Source organism: Buteo buteo, chromosome 8 (genome assembly GCF_964188355.1).
Source record: "Buteo buteo chromosome 8, bButBut1.hap1.1, whole genome shotgun sequence".
NCBI classification, from domain to species: domain Eukaryota; kingdom Metazoa; phylum Chordata; class Aves; order Accipitriformes; family Accipitridae; genus Buteo; species Buteo buteo.
This window is the reverse complement of record NC_134178.1, coordinates 34915411-34930599: the sequence shown is the minus strand read 5'-3', so window position 1 is coordinate 34930599 and position 15189 is coordinate 34915411. Positions and strand designations below refer to the sequence as shown.

At 42.1% G+C, this 15189-nt stretch overlaps 1 protein-coding gene across 1 annotated transcript; it reads left to right on the top strand.

Moving 5' to 3' along the window:
• Positions 1 to 4593: 4593 nt before the first annotated feature.
• On the top strand, positions 4594 to 13952 carry C8H3orf38 (chromosome 8 C3orf38 homolog). Its single transcript, XM_075034072.1, has 3 exons — positions 4594 to 4774; positions 6804 to 7024; positions 10727 to 13952. The coding sequence occupies exons 1-3, from the start codon at positions 4642 to 4644 to the stop codon at positions 11285 to 11287; spliced, it is 915 nt and encodes a 304-aa protein (XP_074890173.1). The 5' UTR covers positions 4594 to 4641; the 3' UTR covers positions 11288 to 13952.
• Positions 13953 to 15189: the final 1237 nt, after the last annotated feature.

Genomic DNA, 15189 nt, shown 5'->3' with positions numbered 1-15189 from the left:
TGAGGCTGTTGAGTATACAGATGACTTTGTACGTACTTGAATTTTGTATGTTGAAAGCTGAGAAGGTCATATTGGAACTATTTTTTTCTGATTTTTAGAATTATGTAAGAAAAAATATCAATGAGAGCAGGCAGGAGGTATAAAATATCAGTTCAAGGTTATGAAATGTAATTGAATGGGAGGTACAATTAAATAGTATGCTTCATACGGTAACTAGCTACTGTTGTCCATTTTTATATTTTTTCAGGCTGTACATATCTTTGTCTATCAGCATAATCATTATTATAAGTTAACTTTTTGGAAAATTTAGCGTAGGGTGGCAGCGGTAAAATGCGTTAATGCGATGGCCAGTGTCATTTAAGTATGTAAGTAAATATCCTTAAGTTATTATAGTTAATGACTGTGCCCATCTATAAAAGGGCTACTTCTACAGATGACGCTAGAATTTGTATCTGCTTTTGCTTGTGTTGGAGTCAGTAATTTCTCATTTATTTTGCTTAGCTTTCAAAGGAAGAAGGAAGACGAAAACAACAAAAAAATCCCCACCTGTAACTGGTGTTTCAGTTAAGTTCAGTCCCTGCCAATCCAAATAGCCTTGGATATATTTGTGCTGCCTTGTTGGTGTCGGAGCAGTGTCTGTGTGACGAGGAGCAGTATCAAGCACTGCCTGAAGCTATATTCCTATCTATCAGTATCATTAAATCCAGTACTTCCTGTCTCAGTGCCTGACTTCTGCACTGTGCTCATAGACATAAGAGGACGGTTGACATTTTAGGGATATAATTTGCAGTAAATAAAATTCCGAATGGGGGGGGGGGGGGGGAGGGAGAGGATCACTTGTAGTGACTCCCTGAATTACAACAGCAGTCTAATGATACAAGAGTTCTATTCACCTTTTATTTATCTAGGCTAATAATTTTCCTGTTTCATCCCCTTTAGGAATGCCAGTTTACATGCCTGGTCAATGATCAAAGTCAACTGAAAAGTTTGAATAAAAACTCTATAGGGAATTGTGAGTTATGGGAAAGAAAAAAAAAAGAAACCTGAGATTCCCCCCCCCCAAAAAAAAAAAAAAAGAAAAAAAAAAGGGAGAAGCACTTACAAGGTATAGGTATAATGCTATTAAAAGGGCTGGCCTTGGTTTAAAATAAGAAGGGAGGGAAAACATCAGTTCTGTATATTAAAAAGTCTCTCCAATCTCTGTGATGACAATGCACTTTTCTTCTCTCAGGATTAATGGGGAATTCTAAGGCAGCCTGCCCCCCCTCAAAAATATTCATTGAAAACACAGTGAACATTTTAAAATGGCATATCTCTCTTCCCCCCTGAATTCTAGAATATTCAGTTAGATATTATTCCCCTGAAGGCTGCAAATCTAAATAGGTTTATTGAAACAAGCAAAATGAAGGAAAGGTAATTTATATTTCTCAGATTCATTTTCTCATTTTAAAGCTTGCAGGATTGATTTTAAGGAATTCAAAATTTCAGCAGCAAAATTAATTTGGTGGCATGTAGGTAGTCCCATTTTTTATGAAGCAATTTTGTAAACTCGGATATGCAGAACGCTGCAGTGCATATTGTGGTGGGAGGTCTTTCTTTTACGTGAAGAGCGTGCAAGTAACTGGTCTTACAGAATGTGTAATAGCTCTATGGCAAAGCCACGCATATTATACATGAGGCTGATCTTGTCAACAGAAGCTGTTACATATTGATCTAACTGTATAAAGAATATTAAATCCATGTATACGTGAGGGGAAATTTGGCACAGCAGACAGTAAGCATTATTGTGTTGAATCTTTCCAGATGCTTTAGGACTGAATTTTTATTCGCAAGCTGGACTTAAAATTCATGGGCAAAATGAGTTCAGCTGTTTCTGGTTTATTTTGAATTCATTGCTGTAGCTCAAGAGAATGGCTGTTACTCTAGCTGAACGTGTGTTGGTTTTCCTTCTGACAAATGTGGGAGATCTGCATGGACAGTTTTTTGAACCTCGGAGGGGAAACAATCATCTAAAACATATGTGTAGTATGGGGGGTATCTACTCTTCATCTTAAGTTTACAAGATCTTGAGGGCAGGCATTCGTTACTACAGATCTGAACAGAGCCTACCATAAAGAAATGTTGTTTGTGCAAAAGCATCACCAGTAATTTTCATTCCTGTCTTCAACCAACAGTCTGTGTATCCTTACAGAATCTGTGTCTTCCTGGTTTTGAAACCACAGGCGGCAGCTTTAACACCAAAAGGTGGCCTCCTTGTGCTGCCCCTATTAAAGCATGGGTTTGATGAGAGTGCCTGCTTTTTCTGCCACAGTGAGGTCAAGCACTTGTTGCACCTAGATTTTTCTCAGCACCAGCCCTCACATAGCTTATGGTCTTTGGCCGAACTGAAGCTTCTGCTCTCTTCTTTTTCCTTTTTTTGTTCATCTTTCCTCCTTGTCTTTCCCTGACCCATAAAGACCATCACTGGTTGTTCTGCCCCTGACAGAGAAAATACTGCCAAGTGGAGGAGCAGCACAAGGTTCAATCCTTGCATGTAGTGGAAAAGCAGCTTTGGCTTATAGAACTTCATTTCCTTGGGCTGCTGCTGTGCTGTCAGATTTCCCACTCTTGCAGATTCCTGTGCTTGGCTTGGCGTTGGTTCCCAAGGTGTCCAACAGCTGCCTCAGTCAAGAAGACTTACTCGATGCCACAGGGGCTGCATCTCAGATACCTGAAGATTGGTCAGCCCATCTGAAGTGACCACCGTAGACGTTACCACGGGCTGAGGCCCATCGGTAGGCTTCCAAAGGCTGTTTCTGCCGAGAGCATCTGCCTGGACCTCAGCAAGAGCACTGAGCCGTTCCCGAGGATCCGACGGTGGCCGCTGCACACAGCTGGATCCTGCTAGGAGCCTTCTTTGTATGAGGCCTCCATCTCCGGGCAGGCTGTGTGTATTGGTTTTGTGTGGCAAGGTTTTGGTAGCAGGGGGGCTACAGGGGTGGCTTCTGTGAGAACCTGCTGGAAGCTTCCCCCATGTCCCATGGAGCCAATACCAGCCGGCTTCAAGATGGACCTGCCACCAGCCAAGGCCAAGCTCATCAGCGACGGTGGTGATAATGCCTCTGGGAGAACATTTCAGAAGGGAAAAAAACCCTGCTGTGCAACAGCAATTGCAGCCAGAGAGCGGAGTGAGACCATGTGAGAGAACCAACCCTGCAGACCCCCAGGTCAGTGCAGAAGGAGGGGGAGGAGATGCTCCAGGTGCCGGAGAAGAGATTCCCCTGCAGCCCGTGAGGAAGACCCTGGTGAGGCAGGCTGTCCCCCTGCAGTCCAGGGAGGTCCACGGTGGAGCAGGTATCCACCTGCAGCCCAGGGAGAGAGGAACCCACGCCGGAGCAGGTGGGTTCCCGAAGGAGGCTGTGACCCTGTGGGAACGCCGCGCTGGAGCAGGCTCCTGGCAGGACCTGCGGATCTGTGGAGAGAGGAGCCCACGGAGCAGGTTTTCTGGCAGGACTTGTGACCCCGCGGGGGACCCACGCTGGAGCAGTTTGTGAAGAACTGCAGCCTGTGGGAAGGACCCACGCTGGAGAAGTTCATGGAGGACTGTCTCCCGTGGGAGGGACCCCACGCTGAAGCAGGGGAAGAGTGTGATAAGTCCTGCCCTGAGGAGGATGAAGTGGCAGAAATAATGTGTGATGAACCGATCCTAACTCCCATTTCCTGTCCCCCTATGCTGCTGTGGGGGGCAGGTAGAGAATCCGGGAGTGAAGCTGTGCCTGGGAAGAAGGGAGGGGTGGAGGGAAGGTTTTTTTAAGATTTGGTTTTATTTGTCATTACCCTACTCTGGTTGATTTGTAATAAATTAAGTTAATTTTCCCCAAGTCGAGTCTGTTTTGGCCGTGACGGTAATTGGTGAGTGATCTCTCCTGTCCTTATCTCGACCCACAAGCCCTTTGTTATATTTTCTCTCCCCTGTCCAGCTGAGGGGGGCAGTGATAGAACGGCTTTGGTGGGCACCTGGCATCCAGCCAGGGTCAACCCACCACACTGTGACAAGGCTGTATGCGTGGGCTCTGCATCAACGATGGAGAAGGGCCATTAAGGTAAACACCCGTGGGGGGTTCACTTTCTGTCCTCCGTCCATCCTCTGCTGGGCTTGCAGGTGACAAGGAGGGGAAGCAGGCCCAGGCCCTAGGGCAGGCAGGGTCGGGGCGCCTCCTGGCAGTACTCGGGGGAGCAGAGTTAGCGTGACGGCTTCACGATCTGCTGGGAGGGAGGGGTGACACTTCGTTATAAACTCTTCACATACATAATACACGCATTTAGGTTCGCTTTCTTGCGGCTTTCCGCCACCCGCGGGCCGGGCTGCGGCTGTCGCGTCCTCCCCTGCCCGGCCCTCGCTCCCCACGGAGAGCTGCGGGCTGGCCTCGGCCGGGACCGGGACACGCAACGCGAGGAGGGTTTCTCCCGGGGCCGGTTTCTCCCGGGGCCGCCCCTCCGCAGCGGAACCTCGGTGCCAGGCGCCGTTTCCACCCGGCGCCTGTGGCCCCGCGGCGCGGCAGCACCGGGGGCCGGTTAGAGCGGCGCACGGGAAGCCGCCGTTGCTAGGGCTGAGCTCGGGGAAGCGGCGGCGCCGGCCGTTCCCCCGGGCCGGGCCCGGCGATGGCGTCGCTGGGGCTGAGCGAGCGGGAGCGAGCCGGGTGCCGCGACCTCCTGGAGTTTCTGGAGACCGAGGAGCTGATGGCGCTGACGGACACCATCACCAACCGCCTGGTGCACCCGGAGAGCCGCCAAGGTGCGCGGAGGCCGGGACGGGAAGGCCGACTGCTGCGGGGCCCGGCCCGGCCCGGCCCGGCCCGGCCGCCTCTCGGCCGCGGGGCGGCGGGTGCCGGGGCACGGCCCCTGCGCTCCCCTTCGCCGGCCGGCAGCGCGGAGGCAGCCGGGCCGGACGGGGCTGCGGGGGCCAGGCCGGTGTGCTGGGGCTGCCCGGGGCCGATCTGGGCGGCCCGGAGAGCTGGCAGCGCCGCGCCCCGCTGCAGAGGTCGGCTCGGTTGCAGCCGTTGGGAGCCTTTTCCCGCAGCGGGCCTGGGGGATTCGGCTGCTGGGAGGCTGGGGTTTGTTTTGGCCGGGGAACTTGCGGCTGCCAGTGGCTCGTAGCAGATTTTCACATCTCGAGCACCTCTTTTTCTCTCTTAGACGCTGCTGTGCCTATGCTACTATGCCCTGTCAGCGTTTAAAAACGTATTTAAACGTTGTGTGTCTCTCGCTGGTTGTGTTAATGACGTTTGCTTTCAGGTTTGTAAAGGGTAAAACGCAAATCAAGTGCTGAACTTAGTTCTTTGCAGAACAGAGCACTTTCAGGTGTGACCACCCCCCATCACTTTGTAGATGTTGAGATCTGTTTTGTAAAACTTAATTTTGCACGTCAGTTACCTGAGGCCTCTCAGTATATTGCCCTGAAATATACTCATCCAAGAACCTCGAATATGTTTCACGTGATATAACTCAGGCCTGTAAGATTTGCCAAACTCATTTCTTCAAAAGTTCTTATGCCTGCAGTTTTTTTTCTTGCCTTTTACCTACTTTTTGCCGTGGCTGCAGGTTAAATTAAAAGTTTTTTGTTTTGTTTTGTTTTTTTAATTTCAGGTATTAGTCTTTTCTTGTTTAAACTTACAGTTCTTATAGGTCACATGTTAAGTACCCAGCCTCGGCTGAGGTGAGAACTGGCTACCATAACTACTTTAAAAGTGAATTTCAGTTGTGTTGTGTTTTGCCACGGAGACCTGTAGCTGAATTTTTTGAATGTTACATTTCAATGCACTGTCATTGTGCTATGATGCATGGTGTTTTCTTACCAACCTGGGAGGAGTAATTTTATTACCGTGGAAATAAAATAGATTTAATTCCCTTTCCATCAGTCTTCAGGAACCTAGATCGAAACTCACTTTCACAAACTACTGAAAAACTGCAAAATTCTGGTACTAGTATTCTTGTTCAGCATACAAGGAATCAGAGATTACCTTAGTTATCTCACTGTCTGCATTTCTGTCAATTTTGTGTTCATGGGAAACATTTGAAAGCTTGCATAGTCTTCAAAATAACAATGTGTTCTCTGATCAAATGGTGTGAACTACCCATTTGATGTAGAAATTAAGATTCACATTCCATATTCAGAATGTCTGGTTCTTCTTTCTCTGTGTAATCTTGCTTCCAAGAAGATGGGTGGATGGCTAATTTTGAAACATCCCAGAGCTTTTCAAAAGGTGAATGAAACCAAGCTCAGCTTTTGATAAGCAAAGGCGCTGTATGGTGACATGAAGCAGGAAGTCCTAAATGATTTCATGTTAAATGAACTTACTTTGAAGTTAAGGCTAGCCGCATCTCAGGAAGTATAGGTGAAATGCATTGTGTGCAAGAAACTTTGTATTTCTTGAAGCACTTAGAGTTCCTAAACATCTTGAAGGTACTTGAACAATATTAATAATATCATTTGGAAGAAAAAGCTGCATCCTTTTCATCAAGCTCAAGTAATTTATACGAAGTTCCAAGCAGTCATCGATACTGGAAGTAGGGATTACAAGGTAGCAAGGTCCTCATTAAAAACAGCACAGTTTTTTAAACATGTTCCCAAATCTTTGAGTATCCTCTATGTCTAATATGATTAGGTCAGATTTCAGTCTGCAAACAAACTTTTAAGTCTTTGCATTTCATTTAGGCTTGTCTTGTACTGTGTTTGGAGGTGCTGGTCAGGAGTTTAAGAAATGGCATAGATTTGGGTTTTAATTGTGAGAAGCAACTGCTAATTTAAATTTCTTTACTTGCAGAAGCCATTCATGCCATTTTGGTTTACAGCCAAAATGTAGAAGAACTTCTGAAACGCAGAAAAGTCTATCGAGAAATAATTTTTAAGTATTTGGCAGCACAAGGAATTCCAATGCCTCCTTCCTCTGAGAAACATCTACTCATTGATCGTGTAAAGCAGTACTGGAGTGGGCAGCTCACAACACATACCTCAGAGTCAGGGGACAGAAAACCGCACACACAGGTGAGTGCTGCTTTCTGCAAGACCTGAGGACACTTAGCGTTGCTTTTGCAGGATAACCAGTGTAAATGTCCTAATGTACATCCAAAATGTGGCTCTTCATCTCTATTTAGGAAGGTCCTGAATCTCTTTAACTGTTGGTTTGTTTGGTTTTGATTGGATTTTTTTATTAAAATTACATCATTGAAAGGTGTCTGTGCCAATGTATCACTTGCAGAGCATAGTCTTCTGCTCTGTCCTGCAAAGTATATTAGTGCATTTGAACTCTAATGTGTGGGGTCTTCTCTATGGTTTTAATTTTTAAGTTGTACTGTAAGCTAATATAGAGGGTATTCACAAATAATTCTGTGGATTCAAGGACAACTGAAAACAGTATTAATCGTACAGGAACCCTGCATAGCCCCTTGCCATTTTTTAATATGGTGGATCTTCTTAAACTTTTGGTATAGATCTGGGATTTCCAGTCATCCTCCAGCCACACCAGGCACTAGAGATACCATTGGTAGGGCACATCCTAGAGCACAGCAAAGAGACACTGTTGACAGTAGATCATAGGGTGAAAACGTCTGTCAGACCGTGGTCTAAAATGTTGCAGGGGAGGGAGGGAATGGAGAGAAAACTGCCTTTTTCTAAGTGACCTTGATCTACTTCTAGAGACAATGCAATCAAAGTAGCACTGTCTGTAAGCTGCTTTCCTTCTTACCTCTTGCAGTTAGAGTACAGAATGGATTTTAGCGAATTTTTATACCATTGAAATGTAAAGTTTATAGCAGTGCCAGGTCCGTGTCATTTTTATCCCTTGATATTAGTAACACTTAATACAGTGTAACTAAATATGTTTTGGCAATTACAGGTTATTTTGAAGTTCAGAATCTTGTCATTTAGCAAATCCTCATGGTGTAATGAACTTTCAGTGGTTTATTTGTCTTGGAACTTTACCATGTAGTTCTAAATAGCCACCTTGCTCTTTCAAGTGTCGCACTTCAGAGACCTCGCGGGCAACAGCCCCACCAGCTGGACTGTTAGAGCTCTGTAGCTGTCGATAGCCTACTGCATGGAGCTTTCTTTCAGGGATTAACTGATAAGAATTACGATTTAGCTGAGAATGGTTTTCAAAACAATTTTTTGTGTGCATACTTTGGGAAAAAGAAAAAATGTTGCTTTTGCAAGAATACTTCCCACGTATTACCCCGTAGTGAAGTTTTATGATTGAAGGTAAGTAAATTAAATTCTCCAAAGTACTTGAAACACATTCACAAGGAATGAGAAATTCAGCTGGTTTATTTATGACATACATCTTTCTTTGCCTTTGTTTTCTCTTAATTCTCGTGGACCTCACCATTTTGAAGTAATGGATAACAAGAACCTACGTAACAGAATTAGAACTTAATTACAGTTTATTGTGAAACAAATGCAGCGTTTCTATATAGAAGTCTTCAAACTTTTCATACTTAATTACTTAACACTTACTTAAAACCTACTTAATTTAATTCTTACTAGACTTTGATGTTAGCAAGCTTGACATTTGATTTATTTCTAGAAGTCTTGCTCTCAAGTTGCAAATACTGAGAAGCCCTACAAAGTAACAGTACATTTAGTTCTTGTTCAAAAAACACGTCACCTGACAGTTGGAAGTCATGTATCTTTACATTGGAAAGTCTGGATGATTTTTCTTAAGTTAAAAGTCTTAGCTATTGTAAGAGAGACCAGAGGATAAATAAACTACATATGTACAAATTAAATAGGCTCACAGGACTGTTACTTGAGCATCTGATTGTTGCCTTTTACAGTGATGCTTCCTTTAGAAAGAAGTGTCCTCTAAACCAAAATGTGTTTTTATAATCAACTTAAAAACCTGTCTTAAATATCTAATTGCTAAGCAACTTGTTTCCTAAATGTTTGTGCTTAAATTTTGCTATTCTTTTACACATAGTTGTAGACATGCCAAGTATTCAAATACAAGGAATAGATTTTTTTTTTCTTAGCTTGACCCATAATAGTATCTAAAAAATCTTACTGCTTACTTTGTTGCACTACATATTTAGTGATACAACATTTGGAGTGGTTTGTCACCCTCTTCTCATGTGGTTTTAATAACATGACCATTGGTTGCTCACTGATACTTGCTTTTGCTACTTACTGTGAATTTGGCTTCAAAACATTATACCCACCACTCTATTGTCAGCCTCAGCAACCCATCATTAAACTTAAATATTGTTTAGAAGTATTTCTTATCCCCCTACATCTTAGATGTATTTGAGGAGTGTGTGTGTGTAATTTTCTGTGAAACAAGATAAAAAAGGGTACAAGTGGCTTGTCCATAACCTATGGGGAACTAGTGGAAGATGTGTTTTGAGTAGTGTCATGCTCTCTTTAACTGGCCCGTTCTTCTCTAAGGCTTCTAGACAAGACAAGAATCTTTGACCAAGCCTTTTCAAATTATTCTTTGAAGGTTTGGCTGTCAGCTAGGAATGTTTACTTTGTGTCACTACTTAAAAATACTTTCTCAGCAGATTTAGTGTTGAACAAAGGATTTTGTGACAGTCTGAAGGAAGGATTTTATGACAGACTGAACGAAGAGGCCTTTGTTGCCAGAGTAAGCCTATGCTGCTGTGTGAAAATCCCTGCAGCCCTCCTATCCCAATGTCACATTGTGTCAGTCTAAGTGATCAGTTGTACAATTAGAAAAGTAACTGAGATTTCTCAAGGCTTTTGTCTATTTTGGAGGAGCAAAGGTAACATATGTTATGGTTTTCTTTGATTTGGACTCTTTTCGTATTAGAAATATGCTGAAGACTACAAACATCACTCATGAAAGTGACCAAGCATCTTTTGGATGATTTTTGTCAGTCTTGCTGCCAAACAGGGCTAAATTCAGACAAGTGATCTGGTGGAGAATAAGTTCTTGAGCACATTAACTCTTTGAGTTTCAGTTCTTCCTGTGTTAGTTGTGCATTTTGTTAGCGTATTCCACTGACATAGGTAAAATAACGCCATAAATCAGAAGTGTTCTGTTGGCATCAGGTATTAGGATGTGCATATTCAAAATGTGACTTCCTGATAAGTACTATTTGTTCTTGTCAGCTAAATGAAGATGCAGAAATCAACACAGTTCACAGAATTAAAAGGTACCAAAAAGAAGAGACTGAAGGCAACATGAAACAGGAAGAACATGTCAACATAATTGCTTATCTATAAGCACTTTTTAGTAAACTGATACGCCTTAATATGAGATTAGCTTTTCAGGTTGGGTCTGTATCCTTCTTGTTTTTCTGTAACCTTCTTTTGGAAATGTAAAGGCCAGTGAAAATTTACTAACCCAGGCACTTTTTACTCAACAGAAACTTTGTCTCTCAGTGTGAGAATCTTGGTCTTATGGAAGTCTTTCAAAAATCCTTGCCTTGCTCTTTCAGTAGAACCAGGATTTTCCTCTTTGTTTATAAATTGTAGACCAAGGCAAAACTGAAGGACTATTCTAACTGTAATTCAAAGAACCTGCCCTGTTTCTCTAGATAAGATAATCATGATCTTAAAAATAAATGAGATTTTACTTTGTTGTTTTTCTATAGGCTCTCTGTCTCAGAACAATTTAGGAAGACTTAGAATGCTTAAAATAAGTATTTACATGATTTTATGTTGTTCTAAGTGGTAATCTCGCATGTTAAGGCTAAATAGTTCTAAGAAAAAAAATGTGCTTGATTGCAGAGTCATGGAGAGAGAGAAAAGTCACTGCAAGATGACATTCACGATCTAGGAGAAGAATTCTGTCAATGGTTCTTTGCACTCCTGAATTCTCAACATCCCTTGGGAGTAAAATCTGAAGAAAGATGGGGACCAGAGCATTTTTGGGAGGATGCCAAAATGAAGTTCTGTTACGACACATTAGAAAAAAACACGGAAGAATATGTTGGTTCAGAAATGGTGAGCCTTCGTCTGCTCTCATTGGTTAAAGAAGAATATCTTCTATTCAACCCTAATTTGCGTGCCAACGGACTGAAATGTGCCATGTCTCGGCATGGGTTAGTACTGGTAGCAGTGGCTGGCACGGTACATAGAGACAACACTTGTTTGGGCATCTTTGAACAAATTTTTGGACTCATTAACTGTCCCATTAGGGAGAATACCTGGAAAATAAAAGTTGTGAATCTTAAAATAGTTGGACAGAATGCTCTGGAGCCTGGGGTGCAAATTGAAAAACCCTCCATAAAATATGAGCCAAACCAACTGCAAGAGTTGTATGATGGGAAAGAACTGACTGTGTTTTGAACCTCAGAAATTCTGAGCAATTTTTTTACAACTGAGTAACTGGGTGAGGGGGAGAATATACAGCACTTGCAGTACATAATTGAATATTGAAATGATTGCGACCATGTGATGATGTCTCTTTTTTGAGTCAGATTTGCTGGACGACAAACTGAGATGCAGAGTCTTAAGTATTAATACAGGTGATGCTTTTGGGCACCTTTCCAAGACCTAACAAATGTTTCGGAGTATTACTTTAGATTTTGTACTGCAGTTAGGAATGGAGTTAGTTTGGTTATTCTTGGTTACAAAACATGGTTATGTTTAAATACGGGTTGGCAGCAGTATGTAATGAGCTAGATGACTTGGGGTTCACAAACTGCAGGTTGTTTCTCTTCAGGTCACCAGTTTAAACTCCTACCTGAGTTGTAACAGGAAGTCATTGCATCAGACTTTTTGAAAATGGGATTGGTGAGTGTCTAAATGGACATCTAAGTCCCAAGAAAACCATCTGCCGCTTCAGGAGTTTTTGGAGAGAACAGACAATGTGAATGGAGACTGCTGCCATTTATCTTCTAAATGTGGTTCCGTCATTGAGCAATAGCAGTAGTTTAATGGGACAATGCAGGGAGATTCGCATTGTTGAAGTCTTTTTTTTCTCTGGGTTAATAGCTTCCTTTCCTTTTACTTTATGGTTCCAACTTTGTAATGAATACAGACAAACTCTGTTGTTCTGTCTGTGTCCCCAAGCAGACAAATTTGAGATGGTTGCCCAGGCATCCATTTCTAGCACTGACTCTCTTGGATCAAGTAGTTGATTTCATGACTTAGAGCAGCACTGTATGAACCAAATGCTTTGATAATTATTTTGTGTATACTTACAACAGAGTTTTTAATATAATATTTGTGATTTTTCTATGTTTTCTCAAAATAAGAATTTTATCTACTCTGAGCTGCTTTATTACATAGACTAGAAGTCAGTTTGTTAACAATGGGCAGTTACAACAACAAGTGATATTAAATAATCCAATTACTGCTTAATAACTGAAAAGATTGCCATTGTAGAACTTGAATTTTTTTACTGTTTTTTAAATTTATGAGGGATTAGAGGTGAAATTTTTCCACAGCTTGTGCAGATTGTTTGCGAGTTATAGCTTCAATACAAGCTGTGAAAATGGAAACATTCCCCGTGACATGGGAACAGTTCTTTTGGCTTTGATATCTTTGTCAAAGACAACAAATGGTAAAATTATGGGTGGGTGAGGGGAAACAAGAAGATTCAGGTGTGGACAGAACTGATTCTTATGAACGGTCTGAATCTTGACTTGTCTTAAAAAATTTCTAAAATAATTTATTTTCTAAGTGAAAGTTCAAATACTGTGTTGGAATGTTCTTTCCCAATAAACAGTTGGGTTGTGGCTTCTTCAGGTACTGCTGTATAATAAATAAAAATCAACCCAAATTCAAAATTTGGAAGAAACAGTTTCCTCGTATGTGTTGAGAATTACATTCCTCTTCAAGTGAGGACAAAAGCCTACCTAAAGGCCTAAATGCGTACCTTTTCAACATTCAGTATGACAGTCTGTAATTCAATTAAATATTTTGTCATTTGCAGAACTGTACTTTGTAACTGGCAGCGTAGCTATTACTCTAGTCAGCGTGTTAAATAAATACAAACATGACTGTAGCTTTCATTACTGCTTTAAGCTGATGTGGTGCGGGCGTGTGTCCACTCAGGTGTGTGTCCTTGCTTCCTCCTTGTATCGGCATTAAGGCTTGTACTAACTCTGAACAAGAGGGAGTGGGGACTGATCCCAGTGAAAACTAGCTCATTGTCAAAAACCCTTCAGGCTGATCAGCTCTGTAAGAAGGCTCACCGCACAAGTGCTAGTGTAAGCTTGAAGAACAGAGATGAGAATTTTGCCTTTTTTGGTGACAACCTGAATTTCTGTGGGAATGATCAAATAGCAGTCTTTTAAGTCTTACATTCCAAGTGTTTGGAGTATGCTTGATAACTTCAAAATACTGAAGGAGCGTTGTGGTAAATCAGCTCTTTACTAAGGCTGGTACCTAATGAACTTGTCCTTACTCCTTCAGTTCTCCTACACAAAGTATGCAAGAAAATGTTAAATTGTGACCTCTGTGTAAATCCCTATTCTGTTGCAGGGTGGAGTAGGTGCTGTATGATTTACTGATGACCTGTTGGTGCAGTTGCTGCTCTTGCATTGTTGATCAGGCTGTTAAGAATCTGCATGCATTAGTCTGTGCTCATTAGCTGCTGAATGATAACTGATTTTTGCAGCAGCTAATTTTGTTGTATGCTTATGGGTAACTTCAAATTGTAGGTACCAAGAAGCAGCTGGTATTGGCAGTGGATGGCTGCTGATGAGCAGCAGTTACCCCAGGCTGCTGCTGCAAAATGCAGGAAATGGTACAGTATCTGCTCTTTGCAATTGCACCACCTGAATATTTGGTAGGCACTGGCAGTCAGCCGATGCTGAGTAACTGTGGTTTTGCAGTTATTAACTATTACAACCTTTTATCCTGTGATACGCCTGCCTCTTTTTCTCCAAGGCCTGCACTCCCTCTTTCAAAAACATACTTATCGTTTCTAAATGCATTTTATTTCCACTTGGATAAAAGGATTGCAGTTTTATAATGGTTCTTCAGGCTCTCCATCTTGCAAGGAGGCAGAACTGGGTTTTGAAAGCTGCTGCCTGACCCAGCTGACCTGTTTGCATTCAGGTTGTAGGGGAGGCAGAGAGGTGGCAGTGCCTCTGCTCCTTGACATTTCGTGTGCGTAGAAGCTTGTTCATTTTGTGCCACGTGAGAGTTGTGAGGTTGTAGCTGAAGTGCTGCACCGTAGGATATCACAGATATTTTTCCGGTGTTCTGATTATTGCTTATAATAAGTATCCTTACTGGGAGTTCAGAATTCAATTTTCAAATCATTGTCACATTCAGAATTTTTTTTTTAAGAGTAGAAAAACGCTAACTGCAGGGTAAGTTTGAGAAGGTACTTTTAGCTTAACCTTGACTTTAAGGAAAAAGTTAGGACTTGTTTAAATGGAGTACAGCCAAAAAACTTGAAATATTTATGGAAGTGACTTCATCACTCCCTCTAGCTGCTGCTGTTCAGAGCTGAAGTAACTTTTAGTTGGCTTACCTTTGGAAACAATGGCCATTTTAGTTGCATTTAGGAGATTCAAAAAAATTACATAAAACTTTCAAAAACCTCTTTTCATCAATTTTCCTCTGTATCAGTATTTAGTCAAGGCTCAAGACAAATATTTTCAGTAACAATTTCTTATGTCTATCACTACTACTTAAGCTGAAATGCTAAATTCCTATTTTCTAGGTCTGTCTCTGGAAAGGAATTTGATAGTAAGCAAAATACGGACTTGCAACAAAGCAGGCAGAACTTTCTGAATTGAATAAATGTTAAACAGTGGAAATCGTGACCCTCTTCTAATCAGACACACCAGACAGATTTAATTTTTTTTGCCTCTGAACTAGGAAGCTTGAATGTGTTAAAGCAATATATAAGCAGAACCTCTGTGATCACACAGGCCAACTACTTACTGCAGGTTATGCTGTATTGCTTTGGCTGTGCTTTGTCGTCTTATGCAGAAGAAGAAAAGTAATCACAAGGAGACCTTACAGAGAGCATTAAATGAGTTCTGACTTGTGTCTGTGGTCTAAATATTCCGCAGTGCTCAATTGCATGTTATTTTATCAAACTTGTAATAGTAATGAAAGAAATGTCTTTTCTTTGGATGCTCATTTTCTCCATGAAATTAAGTTTTGAAGTGTATTTAGAAATTTGTAAAAGGTGTCATACTCTTCATCTGTGTCCTGCTCGGTTAGTAATCTGAGGAGGAAATCTTAAGGTTGATGACTAGTTTTCATCAAAATACTTGCCAAGT

Excerpts from the sequence above, each read along its gene's own strand:
- C8H3orf38 (XM_075034072.1), top strand. The coding sequence starts at position 4,642 with ATGGCGTCGCTGGGGCTGAGCGAGCGGGAGCGAGCCGGGTGCCGCGAC. Across the intron at positions 4,775-6,803 it reads GCACCCGGAGAGCCGCCAAG|AAGCCATTCATGCCATTTTG; the intron begins GTGCGCGGAGGC and ends CTTTACTTGCAG. Across the intron at positions 7,025-10,726 it reads ACAGAAAACCGCACACACAG|AGTCATGGAGAGAGAGAAAA; the intron begins GTGAGTGCTGCT and ends GCTTGATTGCAG.